We start from the raw sequence: 18,885 nt of genomic DNA on the forward strand, positions 1-18,885 counted from the left end.
TGCCAACTCTGAGTCAGCTTGCGACCCGGGCGTCAGCAGCACAGCAGTAGAACAGTAGCATGTGTCCTGGACTGCCTGCTTGCCTGCCCTGCTAGACGTAACAATGGAGGCGTTTGCAAAAATCTAGTAGATTTCCCAGAATTCCCAGGTTTTCTAGAAATCCCGGTTGGAGAATTCCTGGAACTATGATGGAATAAACAAATAATGAATCCTCCAAACAGGATTTTTGAAGAACCTGAGAATTTGCGGTAAGTGACCAGAATTGTGCAACCATATACTGGAGATACTATCTGACTGTGCTAGATAGATTGAAGTGCTCTGACACCAACCCTAGATCCCTACCCTTACCCTAGATCACAGGACAAGATAAGTTCAGGAGACTACAGAGTGGGCATTTGTGTGCCACACACTCCACACTGAACATAGTCAATACCTGGGAAATGTCATTGAATCCCTTTTCACGTTTGGTAAAATAACCACAGGTGATATTCTTGTTGTAAATTGGTTAAGGATAGACAGGGAAACACTTTAACACTCAGACATAATTTATAAATGAAGCATTTGTGTTGAGTGAGTCCACCAAATCCGAGGCAGTAGGGATGAGCAGGGATGTTCTCTTGATAAGTGTGTGAATTTGACAATGTTCCTGTCCTGCTAAGCATTCAAAATGTAACGAGTAATATTTACATAAATAGTAAAGTGAAGTACAGATACCCCAAAAAACGACTTAATAAGACTTTAAAGTAGTACTTTAAAGTATTTTACTGAAGTACTTTACCCCACTGCAACTGTGGTGCCAGTATAATGCTATACATTTACAGAGAAAAGTTCTACAGTGCAGTAGGAGTCTTGATGACTTAAACAGAGTCAGAAACTGACATTGGTATGACTGGAGGGATCCCTCGGGGCAGTTTTGCTGAGAGATAATGTCTTCTGTCCCTTCAGGTTAACATGCCTCACTTCGCCCCCTGCTAACTCCTTGTGGAGGAGCACGACCAATCAGTTTTCAGCACTACCTTACTGCTCTACTACAGCCTAGCCAACCAGCACTCACTTGCAGAAACAACCCAGGGAGTCTGTGGCGGGAGAGAGAAAGAAGGATGGTGAGAGGTGAGAGGAGAGAGAGAACAGTGGGTAGGGTACCAGGTGAGCACTAAGAAGGGGACCAGAAAATAATATTTTTTACACCCTTCGGGGCAGGCGACACACACACACATACACCGTCGCACACGCACACACACACACACACACACACACACACACACACACACACACACACACACACACACACACACACACACACACACACACACACACACACACACACGCCGTGGTGGCCTCAACCTGTGGTCACAGTTACATAACCTTAGTTTGACACCTTTTCAGAAGCGTCCTTTACCGGAACAGCAACAATCAGAGAGAGGAAGAGGAAGGAACTCTCTGGAAATGGAATGAGCCCTGGTGACCTTTTCATTGCCCACGGCTCAGGCTGTATAGAGAAGCCATTTTAAACATTGCTATAGAGGTTTACTACTGCTGACTGAGTGGTGAAATGTTTACTGTGGTGAGTGGTAAAGAAAGGGCACTTAGCTTCTTATACATTGACATTAGGCTTGTTAGAATCATGTGGCTGAAACAGTTTGACAAAAGACTACATGTATTTTGATTTAGACATCATTGATCGAAATTACAATAATTAGGCTACAATGATGAAACATTGGCTTATGTTTATTTATTTATTTTATTTCACCTTTATTTAACCAGGTAGGCCAGTTGAGAACAAAAGTTCTCATTTATAACTGCGACCTGACCAAGATATAGCAAAGCAGTGCAACACAAACAGCACAGAGTTACACATGGAGTACAGTCAATAACACAATAGAAAAGTATATATACAGTGTATGCAAATGTAGATTAGGGAGGTAAGGCAATAAATAGGCCATAGTAGCAAAATAATTACAATTTAGCAATTAAACACTGGAGTGATAGATGTGCAGAAGATGAATGTGGAAGTAGAGATACTGAGGTGCAAAGGAACAAAAAATAAATAACAATATGGGGATGAGATAGTTGGGTGGGCTACTTACAGATGGGCTATGTACAGGTGCAATGATCGGTAAGCTGCTCTGACAGCTGATGCTTAAAGTTAGTGAAAGAGATACAATATAAATCTCCAACTTCAGTGATTTTTGCAATTCGTTCCAGTCATTGGAAGCAGAGAACTGGAAGGAAAGGCGGCCCAACGAGGAGTTGGCTTTGGGGGTGACCAGTGAAATATACCTGCTGGTGCGCGTGCTATGGGTGGGTGCTGCTATGGTGACCAGTGAGCTGAGATAAGGCGGGGCTTTACCTAGCAAAGAGTTATAGATGACCTGGTGCCAGTGGGTATGACGACGAATATGAAGCGAGGGCCAGCCAACGAGAGCATACAGGTTGCAGTGGTGGGTAGTATATGGGACTTTGATGACAAAACGAATGGCAGTGTGATAGACTGCATCCAATTTGCTGAGTAGAGTGTTGGAAGCTATTTTGTAAATGACATTGCCGAAGTCAAGGATCGGTAAGATAGTCAGGTTGTTTGGCAGCATGAGTGAAGGACACTTTTTGTGAAATAGGAAGCCGATTCTAGATTTAATTTTGGATTGGACATGCTTAATGTCAGTCTGGAAGGAGAGTTTACAGTCTAACCAGACACCTAGGTATTTGTAGTTGTCCACATATTATAAGTCAGAACTGTCCAGAGTAGTGATGCTAGACGGGTGGGCGGGTGCGGGCAGCAATCAGTTGAAGAGCATGCATTTAGTTTTGCTTGCATTTAAGAGCAGTTGGAGGCCACGGAAGGAGTGTTGAATGTCATTGAAGCTCGTCTGGAGGTTTGTTAACAGTGTCCAAAGAAGGGCCAGAAGTATACAGAATGGTGTCGTCTGCGTAGAGGTGGACCCACTGTTACTGTATCCTATAGGAGAAAGTTTCCATTCAGTGGGTCCCAGAAGTATTAGAAAAGGCATACAGGTCAACAGTTTTGAAGAGGCACTACTGCTATTTTGTTATTTTTTGTGTCTTCCTGTTGGTGAGCGGAGACCTAATGAAGTTATCCCGTCTGATCTGACGGGGTAATGCTGCGATGGATGTGAGTTGACAGGGTTTGGAGAAATCTGAGGATGAGTGACAAGAAGGTGAATGAGACAGGGCAGCATTTATCTTTTGGGTCATCAATGAGTTCTGCCATTCCAATCGCATATTTTTGACACTTTTGAGGCAGTGTACATTGGTGGAGAAATGTGGGTGCTTCAACCCCCAGATCATCACCGATTCTCGACTAATTTCACAGTGGGTGCGAGACCTGGAGAGGCCTACAAGCCACAGTGTCTCGCACCCACAGTGAAATTTGGTGGAGGATTGGTGATGATCTGGGGGTACTTCCAGCAAGGCTGGAATCGGGTAGATTTGTCTTTGTGAAGGACACATGAATAAAGCCACGTACAAGGTTGTCCTGGAATTAAACTTGCTTCCTTCTGCTCTGACAATGTTCCCCAACTCTGAGGATTGTTTTTTCCAGCAGGACAATGCTCCATGCCACACAGCCAGGTCAATCAAGGTGTGGAGGACCACCAGATCAAGACCCTGTCGTGGCCAGCCCAATCTCCAGACCTGAACAACATTGAAAACCTCTGGAATGTGACCAAGAGGAAGATGGATGGTCACAAGCCATCAAACAAATCCAAGCTGCTTGAATTTTTGTGCCAGGAGTGGCATAAAGTCACCCAACATCAATGTGAAAGACTGGTGGAGGGCATGCCAAGACACATGAAAGCTGTGATTGAAAATCAGGGTTATTCCACCAAATATTGATTTCTGAACTCTTCCTAAGTTAAAACATTAGTATTGTGTTGTTTGAAAATGAATATGAACATATTTTCTTGACATCATTCGAGGTCTGACAACACCGTATCTTTTTTGTTATTTTGACCAATTGTCATTTTCTGCAAATAAATGCTCTAAATGACAACCTTTTTATTTGGAATTTGTGAGAAATGTTGTCAGTAGTTTATAGAGTATAACAAAAAATTGCATTTTACCCAAATACATACCTATAAATAGTAAAACCAGAGAAACTGATAATTTTGCGGTGGTCTCTTAATTTTTTCCAGAGCTGTATATTTGTTACTGCTCAACTAAAACAATATTGGTCGACCAACAGCCTAATGACCAAACAATCAACCAGTCAACTAATTGTGGTTGGCCCCAGACTAATGATATCCAGCCGCCTGACAATCTGCCCACTTTACCCCTTCCGCTCCTCCCTCCTCCAGACCATCTCTGGAGACCTTCTCCCATCCCTCACTTCCCTCGTCAACTCATTCCTGACCACTGGATGCGTCCTCTCTGACTTAAAGATGCCCAGAGTCGCTCCCCTCCTTAAGAAACCAACACTCAACCCCTCAGACTTAAAAAAGTCCAGTTTCCTTCTTTCTTTCCAAAATACTTGAGTGTGCTGTCTATGACCAACTCTCTCATTATCTCTCTCAGAACTATCTTGACCCTAACCCTAGGCTTCAAGGTGGCTCACTCAAATGAAACGGCTCTCCTCTTTGTCACCGAGGCTTTCCACTCTGCCAAAGCTGACTCTCCTCTGTACTCATCCTCCTAGATCTATCCGCTGCCTTCGACACCGTAAACCATCAGATCCTCCTCGCCACCCTCTCAGGGCTGGGATTCTCAGGCTCTATCAGATCCTCCTCTCTACTCTCTCAGGGCTGGGATTCTCAGGCTCTACACACTCCTGGATTGCATCCTACCTGGCAGGCCACTCCTACCAGGTGGTGTGGAGAGGATCTGTGTCTGTGTAACGGATGTGAAATGGCTAGCTAGTTAGCGGGTACGCGCTAGTAGCATTTCAATCAGTTACGTCACTTGCTCTGAGACTTAAGTAGTGTTGCCCCTTGCTTTGCAAGGGCCTCGGCCTTTGTGGAGCGATGGGTAACGACCGTGCTTCGTGGGCAACCGTTGTTGATGTGTGCAGAGGGTCCCTGGTTCGCGCCTGTGTCGGGGCGAGGGGACGGTTTAAAGTTATACTGTTACATTGATGCTGTTGACCCGGATCACTGGTTGCTGCGGAAAAAGGAGGAGGTTGAAAGGGGGGTGAGTGTAACGGATGTGAAATGGCTAGCTAGTTAGCGGGTACGCGCTAGTAGCATTTCAATCAGTTACGTCACTTGCTCTGAGACTTAAGTAGTGTTGCCCCTTGCTTTGCAAGGGCCGTGGCTTTTGTGGAGCGATGGGTAACGCTGCTTCGTGGGTGACTGTTGTCGATGTGTGCAGAGGGTCCCTGGTTCGCGCCCGTGTCGGGGCGAGGGGACGGTTTAAAGTTATACTGTTACATCTGCACCACGTGCTCTCACATCTGGTGTCCCCAGGGCTCGGTTCTAGGCCCTCTCCTCTATTCTTTTTACACCAAGTCACTCTGCTCCGTCATATCCTCACATGGTCTCCTATCATTGGTATGCGGATGACACTCAACTATTTTTCTCCTTCCCCTCTTCTCACACTCAGGTGGAGACACGCATCTCTGTGTCCCTGGCAGCTATCTCAGCTTGGATGTTGGCCCACCACCTCAAGCTAAACCTCGACAAGACAGAGCTGTTCTTCCTCTCGGGGAAGGCCTGCCCACTTCACGACCTCTCCATCATGGTTGACAACTCCACGGTGTCCCCCTCCCAGAGTGCAAAGAACCTTGGTGTGACCCTGAATAACACCCTGTCATTCTCTGCAAACGTCAAAGCAGAGACTCGCTCCTGCAGGTTCATGCTCTATAACATCTGTAGGGTACTACCTTTCATCACACAGGAAGCTGCACAGGTCCTAATCCAGGCACTTGGTCATCTCCCGTCTAGACTACTGCAACTCTCTGTTGGCTGGGCTCCCTGCTTGCGCCATCAAACCCCTGCAACGTATCCAGAACGCCGCAGCATCCCTAATGTTCAACCTTCCCAAGTTCTCCCACATCACCCCGCTCCTCCGCATACTCCACTGGCTTCCAGTCGAAGCTGGCATCATCTTTAAGACTTTGGTGCTGGCCTATCTAGCAGTAAGGGGAACTTCCCCTCCCTACCTTCAGGCTATGGTCAAACCCTACACCTCAACCCGAGCACACTGTTCTGCCACCTCTGGTCTCTTGGCCTTCCCTCCCTCCCTCCCTCCCTCCCTCCCTCCCTCCCACCCATCCAGAACAGACTATGGGAGGCACACAGTACTATATAGAGCCATGACTACATGGAACTCTATTCCACATCAAGTAACTCATGCCAGCAGTAAAATTAGACTTAAAAAACAGATTAAAAAAACACCTTATGGAACAGCGGGGACTGTGAAGCAACACAAACATTGGCACAGACACACACATACAATAACATATGCACTATAAATACACATGGATTTAGTACTGTAGATATGTGGTAGTGGTGGAGTAGGGGCCTGAGGGCACACAGTGTGTTGTGAACTCTGTGAATGTATTGTAATGTTTTTTAAATTTTATAAACTGCTTTAATTTTGCTGGACCTCAGGAAGAGTAGCTGCTGCTTTGGCAGGAACTAATGGGGATCCATAATAAATACAAATATCCCAAAAGCCCTGTCAAAGCTCTTCTCTGTCAAGCTTCCCCCTAATGTCAGTTGTCCTGTTCGTCAGTTCGTCAATTTTTTTAATATGCACTTTTCCCACTTGCACTGACTTTGTTGATAACTACTTTGTTGGGGGAAAATGTACTTGTTAAAATTTGGATTTTGTGTTTATACAGGACCTCCTATCCCCACCTACAGTCAACATCATGTCAATGCGGAGCTAATACGGAGACCTCCAGATTGTTACAAACTTTGGGAAGTGCACGGTGATGCAGTACCCAGCTCAACCTCCACAAGACTCCAGAGGCTCCGCAATTGATTCACACCCATAATACACGGTCTGATCAAGCACAAATTGGCTTTTTGTCACTCTAGATAAGTGGGTCTGCTAAATGACTAAAATGTAAGAATGTCAATATTTTTTCATAGTCTTTTACTCGCCATTCTTTTTTCTAAGTCATTATTTTTATATATATCGTAATAAAGTGAAATATGCGGGAGAATTCTCGACTGATCACCGCACATGCTAGAGAGGAAGTCACATGTAGTTGCAATCTAATATCGCGAGATCCTGAACATTGTGGCGTTACCTACGTATGACGTCAGTCTCTGCGATCAAGGGGAGAAAAAAAATGTCGCTTACGAGGTGAGTTGTGTGGCAAGGCCTTATTTATATTTTATATTTATATTTATAACACCTTTAAATAATAAAATCGCATGTTAAGACATTATGTAAAGTTACTTACGTCTTACCCCCATATTATTTTTATGAAATCGATGTTTTGGTTGTTAGCTAGGCTAACTCCTGGCCTAGTTAGCTAGCTAGCAAGCTAACTTTAGCTAACTGCTCTCTGGTGGTTTATTTTCTTGGGGATTAGCTAACTAGGTATTTGGTTTATCGGGGTCAGGTTTATTAGAAAATGTACCTTGGCGTTACTAGTTGCAAATGCAACCTTGTGTTGTGTCTCAACTTTCAAACTAGCACATGCATCGTCCACGTACGCGAACGTTAGATAACTAGCTAGCCTTGTTTACAGTCGAGATATCTGAATTGCGTACATCCAATTTAATAGCGAAAGAAGATAGACAACTTTGTATTTTGTTTGTCTGCCTGCAGCTTTCTACCTGCGCCGACCCAGCTGTCCCAGGACCAGTTGGAGTCAGAGGAGAGAGCCCGGGCACAGAGGTCCCACTCCACCGCCCTGGTCTCCTCCCGCAAAGAACCCCCTCCCTACGGCTACAGGAAGAGCTGGGTGCCACGCTCTCTGGAGGTACTGAATTTTACGCCGTACCTAGTTTAATGGATTCAATGAGGCTGTGATTCTGTGTTAGCTATGAGTTGTCTTAGAAGGGACTCCATGTAAAGTGGAAGGGACAGTCAAAGCCTTACATAAGTATGCTATTTTTGGTGCTGTGTTAGATATGTTAGATAGTACTCTGTCCAGAAAAAAGAGGTAATGTGAGACTTTTTCTTGGTTTGTGATTGGCTCCCCTGCGTTGTAGGACTTTGGAGATGGAGGTACATCTCCACATAGCTTCTTAGTCTCAGTTTGTTTGACTCTCTGTCTTGTTTTGTGTTGTAGGACTTTGGAGATGGCGGTGCCTTCCCTGAGATCCACGTGGCCCAGTTCCCTCTGGAGATGGGCAGGAAGAAAAAGACATCCAATGCCCTGGCAGTTCAGGTGGATGCTGAAGGCAAGATCAAATACGATGCCATCGCCAGACAGGGACAGGGCAAGGACAAAGTAAGAATATTATTTAATATCCAGCTGGTCTGCTTGGTCTAGCTAGAGCTACAATGCAGTTGGACGTACAATACATTCTCAGATGAGTCTGCGACATAAAGTAAGGTCCATTTTATTTGGATTTATGTTGTGAGCCTATAGTTACCAAGTAAATAAAGCTGTTTCTTGCCCAGATCGTGTGTTAAAATTTGTTTGTTTGATGGTTTATCTTGGCCAGGTCGCAGTTGTAAATGAGAACTTGTTCTCAACTGGCCTACCTGGTGAAATGAAATATAACGAGGAGCCATCATTTGAATAAATGAGCCCATAGAGAACCAGTGTAGAGTTCCGTTTCTGTATATTCAGCTGTCTCCTCTGTTCTCCCTGTGCAGGTGATCTTCAGTAAGTACACAGACCTGCTTCCTAAGGAAGTGCTGAACGATGATGCTCCTGAGCTGCAGAAGCCTGACGAGGAGGCTGTCAAGGAGCTGACGGAGAAGACCCGCGATGCTCTGATGAAGCAGGTCTCTCAGAAGATCGCTGCAGCCATGCCTGTGAGGGCAGCAGACAAACAGGCCCCTGCACAGTACATCAGGTATGGTTGTTCTCTGTGATATACTATTAGTGGCCAGTTTATTAGGTATGTATTGGGTCGGACACCTCTTTGCGTCCAGAACAACCTGATTTCTCCAGGCAATGGATTCTACAAGGAGTGGAGTTCAAACGTTGCTCTATTGGGATCAAAGGACCTAACGAGTGCCAGGAAAACATTCCCCACACCATTACACCACCACACCTTGGGGCGGCAGGTAGCCAAGTGGTTAGAGCGCTGGTCTAGTAACTGAAAGGTTGCACGATCGAATTCCCGAGCTGACAAGGTACAAATCTGTCGTTCTGCCCCTGAGCAAGGTATTTAACCCACTGTTCCTAGGTCATCACTGAAAATAAGATTTTGTTCTTAACTGACTTGCCTAGTTAAATAAATAAACACCCGCATGTAACGTTGACACCAGGCAGGATGGGGCCATGGACTCATGCTGCTTATGTCAAATCCTGACTCTGCCATCAGCATGACACAACAGGAACGGTATTCGTCGAACCAGGCAATGTTTTTCCACTCCTCAGTTGTACAGTGTTGGTGATCACATGCCCACTGGAGCCGCTTCTTCTTGTTTTTAACTGATCGGAGTGGAACCCGGTGTGGGCGTCTGCTGCAATAGTCCATCTGTTACAAGGACCGATGAGTTGTGCTTTCTGAAATGCCGTTCTGCTCTCTACTGTTGTATTGCGCCGCCGTTTGTCTGTTTGTGGCCAGGCTGTTAGCTTGCATGATTCTGGCCATTCTCCTTCGACCTCTCATCAACAAGCTGTTTTTTTGTTGCTGATTGGATGTTTGTTGCACCGTTCTCTGTAAACCCTGGACACTGTCGTGCATGAAAAGCCCAGGATGCCGGCCCTTTCTGAGAGAATGGATGTAGAGCTAAACATTTTTGTGATTGGGGTGGTGTACCTAATAAACTGGCCACTAAGTGTATATAATACAATGATGTAAAATGTGTATGTATTTCTGCTCTACAGAAGATCATTTATTCAAAGTGTTTTTGTGGCTTATTGAAAGGGGCCTGTAGATGCTGATACCTTGTGTGTTATTCCCCCAGGTACACTCCTTCCCAGCAGGGTGTGGCCTTCAACTCCGGGGCCAAACAGAGGGTCATCCGTATGGTGGAGATGCAGAAGGACCCCATGGAGCCCCCACGCTTCAAGTAAGTACATTTTCATCATGGTCACTGACTAAATGCTTGCTAAACTCGTTAACTGACATGCTTGTCAGTTTTATTATCTTGCTGGGGTAACTCGAGTCATACACATCCTTAAACAAAATTGGTGCAGACTTGAAGCCCACCCCCTTACTGTGTTAAATGAAATGTTTGGTTGTTGATTGTTTCAGGATCAACAAGAAGATTCCTCGTGGTCCTCCCTCCCCTCCTGCACCAGTCATGCACTCTCCCAGCAGAAAGGTAATGTTGGGGGTCAGACAAGGGGTGTGACGTTTGAACGAATTTGGAATCGTTAACGTTTCGGAAAATAATCCCTAACTGAAAACTTTAATTTATTTTGATTTAAAATCCTAGTGCGGGTATCACAAAACTGTCACTAACAGGTCCTGGTCATTATAAAGAACACAACATTTAAATGTAACAAATACATAAAGCAAAAATACTGTAGGTAGGCGATATGCATCTTTCAAATGATTTGCCACGACTCTAAAGCGCTCCACAAGTCATCGTCGTTAACAGTTATAAAAATGGCAGATAGTGAGACAAAGAAGAGAAGACCTGTATGGCAAAACTTGGAGAATGTGATAAAATGCAAACTTTGCGAGGTGGAATTGAGCTACAGTGGCAGTACAGGTGCTGAAAGGGAGGCAGTGAGAGACCCAACCCGTTGCTGGCAGCAGGGCGGTGAGGGACGGAGTCAGAAACCCAGCCCGTTACTGGCAGCAGGGAGGTGAGGGACGGAGTCAGAGACCCAACCCGTTGCTGGCAGCAGGGCGGTGAGGGACGGAGTCAGAAACCCAACCCGTTGCTGGCAGCAGGGCGATGAGGGACGGAGTCAGAAACCCCACCTGTTGCTGGCAGCAGGGCGGTGAGGGACGGAGTCAGAAACCCCACCTGTTGCTGGCAGCAGGGCGATGAGGGACGGAGTCAGAAACCCAACCCGTTGTTGGCAGCAGGGCGGTGAGGGACGGAGTCAGAAACCCCACCTGTTGCTGGCAGCAGGGCGATGAGGGACGGAGTCAGAAACCCAACCCGTTGTTGGCAGCAGGGCGGTGAGGGACGGAGTCAGAAACCCAACCCGTTGTTGGCAGCAGGGCGGTGAGGGACGGAGTCAGAAACCCAACCCGTTGCTGGCAGCAGGGCGATGAGGGACGGAGTCAGAAACCCAACCCGTTGCTGGCAGCAGGGCGGTGAGGGACGGAGTGAGAAACCCAACCCGTTGCTGGCAGCAGGGCGATGAGGGACGGAGTCAGAAACCCAACCCGTTGCTGGCAGCAAGATGCCATTTTGGAAAACCATGACTGCTCTGCAAGTACAAAGCGCTAACTCTCAAACACCAGATGTGGCGTTAATAACACGCTGTTCTACATCGCCACAAGGATCCATCACATTGATGAGAGTGAAGTCCCATGTGTGCCTCTCCTCCATGTTCTCAGTACAACAGAGAACCTGAAACATCAGTTAATACCATCGTTGATGAGTGGGTGGTAGACAGCAGTTAATACCATCGTTACTGAGTGGGTAACTGCCTAGCGGTTATACGGCGGACCATATCTGAAATGTGAATTCACATCATTTTTTGAAGAAAATAAATAAATTGAATGAGAGAAAAAAAGGCTATTTTAAATATTGTCACATCCCTTGTTCAGACCATAGGGGTTCAGACAGGTACATGCATCTCACGGTTTAGGCAGAGTTACTACAGTTCTGTTTTGAGCACTTTAATTTTGTTTTAAAAGCATCGGGTCAATTGAATACATCAATCTGGAACCTTCTCCCTCTCGCTGTGTAAATGGGTTAATCTGGAACCTTCTCCCTCTCGCTGTGTAAATGGGTTAATCTGGAACCGTCTCTCTCTAGCTGTGTAAATGGGTTCATCTGGAACCTTCTCCCTCTCGCTGTGTAAATGGGTTCATCTGGAACCTTCTCCCTCTCGCTGTGTAAATGGGTTCATCTGGAACCTTCTCCCTCTCGCTGTGTAAATGTTGAACATAGATGTGACGTGTTTTCTCTCTGTCCTTTCAGATGACTGTCAAGGAGCAACAGGAGTGGAAGATTCCCCCCTGTATTTCCAACTGGAAGAACGCAAAGGTACTGACTCTAACTCTGCTTCCTCCCTCTGGAGGCACTGGTGAATCAATGAGACATTTATCTTTGTTTGAGGCCAAGAGCGACGACATTGGAAGTAGCCCATTTTCTGTGTTTCGTCTCCCTAGGGTTACACCATCCCACTGGACAAGCGTCTGGCTGCGGACGGTAGAGGACTGCAGACCGTTCACATCAACGAGAACTTTGCCAAACTGGCCGAGGCGCTCTACATTGCTGACAGAAAGGTAAACAGTCTGTGGGTTTGGGCCTCGGTGTTCGTCCTGTGCCGTAGCAACTTCTCAGAGCCTCTCTGAAATAATGTTTTGGTGGCGAATGGTTTTTGTCCATTTCAAAGCCAACTACAGTTCTGTGTGATATGGATTTCCGAATGATTCTGTCGCCATGAAAATACTATTCATTGTTCTCTCTTTGTTGTTGAGTCTAGGCCAGAGAGGCTGTGGAGATGAGAGCCCAGGTGGAGAAGAAGATGGCCCAGAAAGAGAAGGAGAAGAAGGAGGAGAAGCTCAGAGAGCTGGCTCAGATGGCCCGAGACCGCAGGGCAGGGATCAAAGGTCACGGAGGGGACAAAGGTCAGTTCACCACCCTCTTCCTGCTTTAATTCTAACCTAACCACAGATCTAGGATCAGATCATCTGTTTATGATTTCCTGTTTTCCTGTACAAGGACCGCCAATGTAAAGAGTTGCACAGTATCAAAGCTGTGTGCATGGTCACAAATCCCTAATAAGTACATTTGAAATGAAATATACTGACAGTGTTGAACCAAACGCAGCATTTCGAAACACTTTCTGAGTCTTGTCCAAGTAGCTCTGTGCATGCAGAGGGAGGACTAGACTCAGCTGTCGTTTGTGAGTGTCCTGGTAACCCCTTTGCTCTCTCTCCCCCTGCACTGTCCCACTCTCTCATCCCCTGTTTCTTCTCCCCCTGCACTGTCCCACTCTCTCATCCCCTGTTTCTTCTCCCCCTGCACTGTCCCACTCTCTCATCCCCTGTTTCTTCTCCCCCTGCACTGTCCCACTCTCTCATCCCCTGTTTCTTCTCCCCCTGCACTGTCCCACTCTCTCATCCCCTGTTTCTTCTCCCCCTGCACTGTGCCACTCTCTCATCCCCTGTTTCTTCTCCCCCTGCACTGTCCCACTCTCTCATCCCCTGTTTCTTCTCCCTCTCTCCCCCTGCACTGTCCCACTCTCTCATCCCCTGTTTCTTCTCCCCCTGCACTGTCCCACTCTCTCATCCCCTGTTTCTTCTCCCCCTGCACTGTGCCACTCTCTCATCCCCTGTTTCTTCTCCCCCTGCACTGTGCCACTCTCTCATCCCCTGTTTCTTCTCCCCCTGCACTGTCCCACTCTCTCATCCCCTGTTTCTTCTCCCTCTCTCCCCCTGCACTGTCCCACTCTCTCATTCCCTGTTTCTTCTCCATCTCTATTCTTTCATACCTCCAACTACTATCACTCCCTCTCCTATACCTCCCCTGTATTTCTCTCCTCCCTCCGTCTCTCTTGTGGCAGGTGGAGAGGACGGTGAGGCCAGAGAGCGTGACGAGATCCGCCATGACAGGAGAAAAGAGAGACAGCACGACAGGAACATCTCCAGAGCTGCCCCTGATAAGAGGTACAATCATTTTTAACAACGCAACAGACAAACATACACAAGTTCTCCAGTCACACACTCATACACACCCGACACACTCACTTTACACACACACCCTGTGGAATCATTCATGGTGCGTAAGAAACGTAGAATAAATGCAGCTTACCACAGCAGCACCCAGCCCTGACCCCTTGTCTGTCTGTCTGCTCCGACTGCAGGGAGACAGTGGGGGGGGGCGAGGCAGGGAGTGAGAGGAGAGAGACCACAGAGACTACTTAACCTTGCCATTGCTTCTGCTGGATGTGATTATCTGCAGATTTGTAGAGATTGGGATGATAAAGTTATGCGGCCGTAATGTGCTATAGTGTGTGTGGTTTGGAGCAGAAACTAATTCTACACAAAGCTAGAGAGGTTAGGTGCACTAGGTTTAGCTCGCAGGCTACCTTCCATTGTAGTACTCCTAAATGAATATCTCCTGTTGTCTCTCCTTCTTCCTCAACTGTCTGGTGTATTTCCATCGTCAGGTCGAAGCTGCAGAGAGACCAGGACAGAGATGTCAGTGAGCTCATCGCTCTGGGCCAGCCCAACCCTAGAGCCTCCAGCGAGGCTCAGTACGACCAGAGACTGTTTAACCAGAGCAAGGTGAGATGGAGCACACACACACACACACTAGTGGTGCGCAGGTTGACCCGTAACCTGCCGTCCCCGCGGTTATATCCACAGGCGGGTGGGGTTAGGGTCATGAAATATTGTGTGGTTGAAAGAGGATAGAATAAAGACAAAACAAACCGTAACAAATTCATTCATGTATCATTCTATTTATATCTATAGGCTTCTTTGAGGTTTTACTTTCATTATTTTAGTCTGTCTGGCGTCAGTGTGTAATCCTAAACTGTGCCAAATACACACCAATAACAGTTGATCTTTATCAGCATCATAAAAGCTTATAGTATTTAAAGCACATAAAATATGGATCCAAGCCGAACTGGAATGTTATCATAAACAAGTTGGCTTGTTTTCACTGGTTTTTATTTCCTTACCACCCTTCAAGCTTGATTTAATTTGAACATTTTGCACAGAAAATCTTACATGTTTTTTTTGCCCCCTCCCCCCAGGGTATGGACAGTGGTTTTGCCGGTGGGGAGGATGAGATGTACAACGTGTACGACCAGCCGTTCAGGAGAGGCAGCGACATGGCCCAGAACATCTACAGGCCCACCAAGAGCTCTGACAAGGACATGTATGGGGACGATCTGGACACACTCATGCAGAGCAGCAAGTACGCAAAGCCAGCTGTTATGTTACCCTTCTGTATTTATGATATACTGTTAGATAGATATATATATATATATATATATATATATATATATATATATATATATATATATACACACACACACACATACAAGGACATGTCTTGAAATGACTGGGATATCTAGCTGGGCGATATGGCCAAAAATCCGTATCGGGGTAAATTACCTGAATTGATGCGGTAACGATAAATAGAACGATAAGTTTAACATTTAGATTTTATTAGGATCCACATTAGCCGACACCAGTGGTGACAGCTGGTCTTACTGGAGTCCAACACCATAACATAAAAGACATTACAGACTAAATACAATTTAAATCCATTTAAAAACATGAACATGTAGTGTGTTTGTGCATCTATCAGTTCCACATACGTGTCAGTACGTACACACAACCAGTGGGTCGGCACGTCGGTACTGACCTACTTCCTCTCTGGGGGAGACGTATGGAGAGATACACGGTCTACTGTTTCCTCTCTGGGAGAGATACACGGTCTACTGTTTCCTCTCTGGGAGAGATACACGGTCTACTGTTTCCTCTCTGGGAGAGATACACGGTCTACTGTTTCCTCTCTGGGAGAGATACACGGTCTACTGTTTCCTCTCTGGGAGAGATACACGGTCTACTGTTTCCTCTCTGGGAGAGATACACGGTCTACTGTTTCCTCTCTGGGAGAGATACACGGTCTACTGTTTCCTCTCTGGGAGAGACGTATGGAGAGATACACAGTCTACTGTTTCCTCTCTGGGAGAGATACACAGTCCACTGCTGATAAATGAACACTGCCAGAAAGCTCCAGTCTGTAGGTACTATAGTGATATTTCACTAAGTGGAGTGTGCAGCTCTTAGCAGGGGTCGACCGTATAGTGTGTACACCAGAGCAGAATATCTCTACGTCATCTGCAGCATCCATCTCCTGATGTCCACAACGTCTCCTCAGACACTCTACCTTAGTTTCACTGGCTGCTTTATGTGATTGGTTTCTTTACTGGGCTGCAGATAACAGGGACTGATGGTGGAATGTGATACTAGCTATAGGTTAGACTGTTCCATAGGGTTTATCAGTAGTAAATTCAACCTGCCCTTATTATGTTTGAAATATGGAGACATTAGACCTTGAAAGTTAAATGGAAAACACTTCAAAGGATGAATTGTTTTATGCATTTATTTACTCAGCACTGCACTTCATATGGGTCATACCAAGTCTGTCCTCTGTACCTACCAGAATTCAACATCCAACCATGTTTGAAGAATGTTTTTGAGTGAACACTCTATTTCCAAATGATTTAACTTCCCTCACCTCTGTCCCCTCCCCTCTACACCCCAGGGTTGTAGGGAACTAAAGGAACTTAGAATCCTTCTCGACGGGTGCACATTTTTTCCCCAGCACTAATGCAACTGATTCCTCCTCCCCTTCCAGGTTTGTTCCGGACCGTGAGTTCTCTGGTACGGACCACGGTCCTCGTCGTGACGGCCCTGTCCAGTTTGAGGAGGATCCGTTCGGTCTGGACAAGTTTTTGGAGGAGGCGAAGCAACATGGCGGCTCCAAGAGACCCTCCACCAGTAGAGGCTCTAAGGACTACGACCACGACAAGAAACGCAGGAAGGAGTGAGAGGACGGAGCAAGAGACCCAGTCTGGTGGGATGGGAGGGTAGCGTTCAGTAGGCACAAAAATGGCTGCGAATGTTTTGAAACAAGTTTCCACCTGAGAAGACAAGTCTGATATTCGGGGATGGAAGGGTAGCGTTCATTTGGCACAATCTCCAAAAACATTTTGAAAAGTAGGAGTTGCCACTTTTAGCGTGTTTTAGTTCATTTTCTTTTTTTTTGTTTTAACATAGTGTTCTGCTTTTGTGCCCACTGAATGCGACCCAGGGTTTTTTGGAGGGGGAGGAATAGTTGGGTCAGGGCCTTGACTGGGACAGTACAGATGTCCGTTTGTCTCGTCTGTTGTATGGCTGAAACCCCAAGGAACTAGCAGTGATTGTTCTTCACATCTATGTTGATGATTACCTGTTTTCTATTTTCTTTACACCATCCCTTAAACTTGACATGGAACAGAGTCTGGCCTGTAAAGTGTTTTAAACTAAAGCCCCCTAGTTGTATTAAGCAATGTTATTATGACTTGTTTTGATAAATGATCTTTGATCTAGCAGCATTCCTGTGATTTGAGTTTGAATTCCGATCTTAAGTGATCTAGTCTATTGTATCTTGATAATAACTACACAAACTCTGTTACGGCTGGGATAGTGTAACCCTACTCTGTTACCACTAAATACACTTCAACTAGTGGATTGAACGTGTCTCGTATTTTTAGGTTTGTGCTAATAAACATAAAACCAGTGTGATTCTACAGTGATATCCAATTTTATTTGTCACATGCTTTGTAAACCACAGGTGTAGACTAACAGTGAAATGCTTACTTACAGACCCTTCTCAACAATGTAGAGAAAAATATATAAAGATTAATAACACAATGAATAAATGCACAGTGTACCAGTACTGAGTCAATGTGCAGAGGTACGAGGTAATGGAGGTAGAAGCCGTGCGTTGCAAAAGTATTCATCCCCCTTGGCGTTTTTCCTATTTTGTTGCATTACAACCTGTCATTTAAATTGATTTTTATTTGGATTTAATGTAATGAACATACACAAATTAGTCCAAATTGCTGAAGTAAAAGGAAAAAAATTACTTGTTTAAAAATGGAGAAGTGGTGTGTGCATATGTATTCACAGCCTTTGCTATGAATCCCCTAAATAAGATCTGGTGCCTCCAATTACCTTCAGAAGTCACATAATTAGTTAGATTGAACACATGTGGATTTTATTTAAGTGTCACATGATCTCAGTATACACCTGTTCTGAGAGGCCCCAGAGTCTACAACACCACAAAGCAAGGGGCACCATGAAGACAAAGGAGCTCTCCAAACAGCTCAGGGACGGAGTTGTGAAGTACATACAGTTGAATGGAGGGTAACACACAAAGCCTGGGACTTATTAGCAGTAGTGTAAAGTACTTACAGTTGAAGTCGGAAGTTTACATACACCTTAGCCAAATACATTTAAACTCTGTTTTTCACTATTCCTGACATTTAAACCTAGTAAAAATTCCGTGTGAAATGTGAAATGTCAGACTAATAGGAGAGTGAATGATTTATTTCAGCTTTTATTTCTTTCATCACAGTCCAAGTGGGTCAGAAGTTTACATGCACTCAGTATTTGGTAGCATTGCCTTTCAATTGTTTAACTTGGGTCAAATGTTTCGGGTAGCCTTCCACAAGCTTCCCACAATAAGTTGGGTGAATTTTGTCCCATTCCTCCTGACAGCTGCTGTATCTGAGTCAGGTTTGTAGGCCTCCTTGCTCGCACACTTTTTGAGTTCTGCCCACAAATGTTCTATAGATTTGAGGTCAGCACTTTGTGATGGCCACTCCAATACCTTGACTTTGTTGTCCTTAAGCTGTTTTTTTTTGCCTCGTGATGCCATCTATTTTGTGAAGTGCACCAGTCCCTCCTGCAGCAAAGCACCCCCACAACATAATGCTGCCACCCAAGTGCTTCACGGTTGGGATGGTGTTCTCAGGCTTGCAAGCCTCCCCCTTTTTCCTCCAAACAGTTCTATTTTTGTTTCATCAGACCAGAGACATTTCTCCAAAAAGTAGGATCTTTGTCCCCATGTGCAGTTGCGAACCGTAGTCTGGCTTTTTATGGTGGTTTTAGAGTACTACCTGTTTCCTCCAGCATCTTCACAAGG

At 45.6% G+C, this 18,885-nt stretch overlaps 1 protein-coding gene across 1 annotated transcript; it reads left to right on the forward strand.

Annotated features, from left to right (window-relative positions):
* The first annotated feature begins 7,165 nt into the window (after positions 1-7,165).
* Positions 7,166-17,485, forward strand: LOC129824864 (SNW domain-containing protein 1-like). The gene is made up of 13 exons (XM_055884397.1): positions 7,166-7,266; positions 7,738-7,891; positions 8,204-8,365; positions 8,737-8,939; positions 10,003-10,107; positions 10,293-10,362; positions 12,148-12,213; positions 12,339-12,455; positions 12,656-12,800; positions 13,739-13,841; positions 14,345-14,462; positions 14,936-15,099; positions 16,552-17,485. Exons 1-13 carry the CDS (start codon positions 7,217-7,219, stop codon positions 16,742-16,744), a joined length of 1,650 nt encoding a protein of 549 aa, XP_055740372.1. The 5' UTR covers positions 7,166-7,216; the 3' UTR covers positions 16,745-17,485.
* Positions 17,486-18,885: the final 1,400 nt, after the last annotated feature.

Source organism: Salvelinus fontinalis, chromosome 27 (genome assembly GCF_029448725.1).
Source record: "Salvelinus fontinalis isolate EN_2023a chromosome 27, ASM2944872v1, whole genome shotgun sequence".
Lineage (NCBI taxonomy): Eukaryota > Metazoa > Chordata > Actinopteri > Salmoniformes > Salmonidae > Salvelinus > Salvelinus fontinalis.

Coding starts and splice junctions, on each gene's coding strand:
- LOC129824864 (XM_055884397.1), top strand. CDS start 7,217: ATGACGTCAGTCTCTGCGATCAAGGGGAGAAAAAAAATGTCGCTTACG. Junction 10,108..10,292: donor ATGGAGCCCCCACGCTTCAA/GTAAGTACATTT, acceptor TGATTGTTTCAG/GATCAACAAGAAGATTCCTC. Junction 15,100..16,551: donor ACACTCATGCAGAGCAGCAA/GTACGCAAAGCC, acceptor CTCCCCTTCCAG/GTTTGTTCCGGACCGTGAGT.